The 1,943-nt window shown below is 49.6% G+C and overlaps 1 protein-coding gene across 1 annotated transcript in view; it reads right to left on the minus strand.

Moving 5' to 3' along the window:
• Positions 1-1,066: 1,066 nt before the first annotated feature.
• Positions 1,067-1,943, minus strand: part of SPINK8 (serine peptidase inhibitor, Kazal type 8 (putative)) — a gene marked incomplete at its 5' end in the record, with an annotated part of 4,165 nt that continues 3,288 nt past the window's right edge. The window contains one exon of the mRNA XM_015568264.1: positions 1,067-1,489. Coding sequence (XP_015423750.1) covers positions 1,414-1,489 — 76 coding nt within the window. The remainder of the gene's footprint in view (positions 1,490-1,943) is intronic.

Consider the following 1,943-nt stretch of genomic DNA (forward strand, 5'->3'; position numbering starts at 1 on the left):
TTCTGGAACCAGACCCGGTGCGCCGAAAGCCGTGCCACCGCCGCCGTGGATGCAGCTTGGCTATTAAAAGATGGCTGTTCGCCAAGAAAAGGGCCCGCCAGCACGGTTCCCGCGGAGTCCTTTACTGGACGGCAGGTGGAGGGGTGCGACCCTGGCTATTGAGGGGGTGCTCGGGGCCAGCACCCTGGGGGCGGGGGTGCACCCGAAGAGGCGGCCGTTGTGTCACGTGCTCGTCGGGGGTCCTGCAGCTCCGGCTTCTTCATGGCAGAGTCAGGAGTTTTCCTGCAAAAGAAGCGTCAGCTCAGAGAAGCCCACCCCGGGGAAATGAAGAGGAAAACCTCCGCCCGGTCGCTGCGCCCGTCGCCCCGCCGGAGGGGCCGTGGGGGTTCCCGGAGGAGCCGCGGGGGCGGGGGGCGGGGGGAGAGCGGGCGTGGGCGACCCTGCGCCTTCGGGGCAGGAGGGGGCGTCACAGCCTAAATTACAATCCAGGGACTGGGCTCCGCACGCTCGAAGCGCCCTTGGGGCTTTGGAAGCGGGTGTGAGTCTTAGGAAAAGGCTAGTTCCCAGGTGCTTGGTAGTTTTTGTTTCTGTTTTGAGTGATGCACTATTTCCCATTTATTTTCCAACTAGAGGCCGGTGCATAAATTCGTGCACCCGTGGGGTCCCTTGGCCCAGCCTGTGGGGATCCGGCGAATCCGGCTCTCCGACATCCCCAGGGGGTCCCGGATTGCGAGAGGGTGGTTCTCGGGCACCCCGGAATCGGGCTCCCTGCTGTCTATTCCTGGTGAGTCACCCTGAGAACCCCCGCTGCCCAGTGACAGCAGCTCAGCAGCTCCTGCTGGAGCATCTGCCCCCAGGGGGTCAGTGTGTGTCATAGCTCCTGGCCAGTTGGATTGGGTGTTACTGCTGTAAAGAAGTTATTGAGCCCGGCCCGCGTGGCTCAGGGGCCGAGCATCCACCTATTCGACTCCCGGTCAGGGCAGGTGAGCGGTTGCGGGCTCGATCCCCAGCGTGGGGCGTGCAGCAGGCAGCCGATCCGTGATTCTCCCTCATCATTGATGTTTCTCCCTCTCCCTCCTCTCTCTGAAATCAGTAAAAAAAAATAAAAAAATACATATTTTAAAAATTAAATAAAACAGCATTGTTGGTGTGCAAGAGTGTCCACACTTCTCAGAGATGTACTCTGAAGTGTGTAGGAGTGAAATAACGTGTGTCTGAGGTTTGGGTTAATAAAATTCCGCAAAGAAAAGGGAGATGAGGAAGGAACTGTGCAAACACTCGCACTTTGTAGCGTCCACATGCAGGTGTCTGAGTTTATACGTTACTGGCTTACTACCTATGCTTGAGAGTTTCCATAACAAAATATTTAAAATTCCCTACTACGGTGAGCCCTTAACTCTATTTGGTTTACTCCTAAAAATTAAAAATAAAAGCGACTTTACTTACGCAAGGTCCGTCATGCAGTTTAGTTACGTTAACCTTCTTATATCTGAAAGAAATTATATTTTGAAATGATTACTTTTGCTCTATGATATAAGTTATGACTTTTACTTGATAATCTTTAGCTAAGTTTGAGAAGAAAACATTCTGCTAATAGTGAATTCTTATTTTAATAAGTATTTTAAAATATCTATTACATAGATCTTTATTTGTCAAAGAGAGTGAACATATAAAATATACTCAGCCTTAAGTCAAATATAGAAAATTCAAAGTAATCTTGAATATTTAATAAAAGCATTAGAGAGAATGAACATTAAAGTATGCATTTGATGGAAGTTAAGCCGTTACTAGCGACCTTAAAGAAATAATATCGATAAGGGCATACTATGAACAATTGCACGTCAATAAATTAGGTGCCCTAGATGTAATAGACAAATTCCTAGACACACACAAGTTACCTAATCGGACTCAAGAGGAAACAGAAAATCAACCGACCTATGTCA

Source organism: Myotis davidii, unplaced genomic scaffold (genome assembly GCF_000327345.1).
Source record: "Myotis davidii unplaced genomic scaffold, ASM32734v1 scaffold663, whole genome shotgun sequence".
Taxonomy (NCBI): Eukaryota; Metazoa; Chordata; class Mammalia; order Chiroptera; family Vespertilionidae; genus Myotis; species Myotis davidii.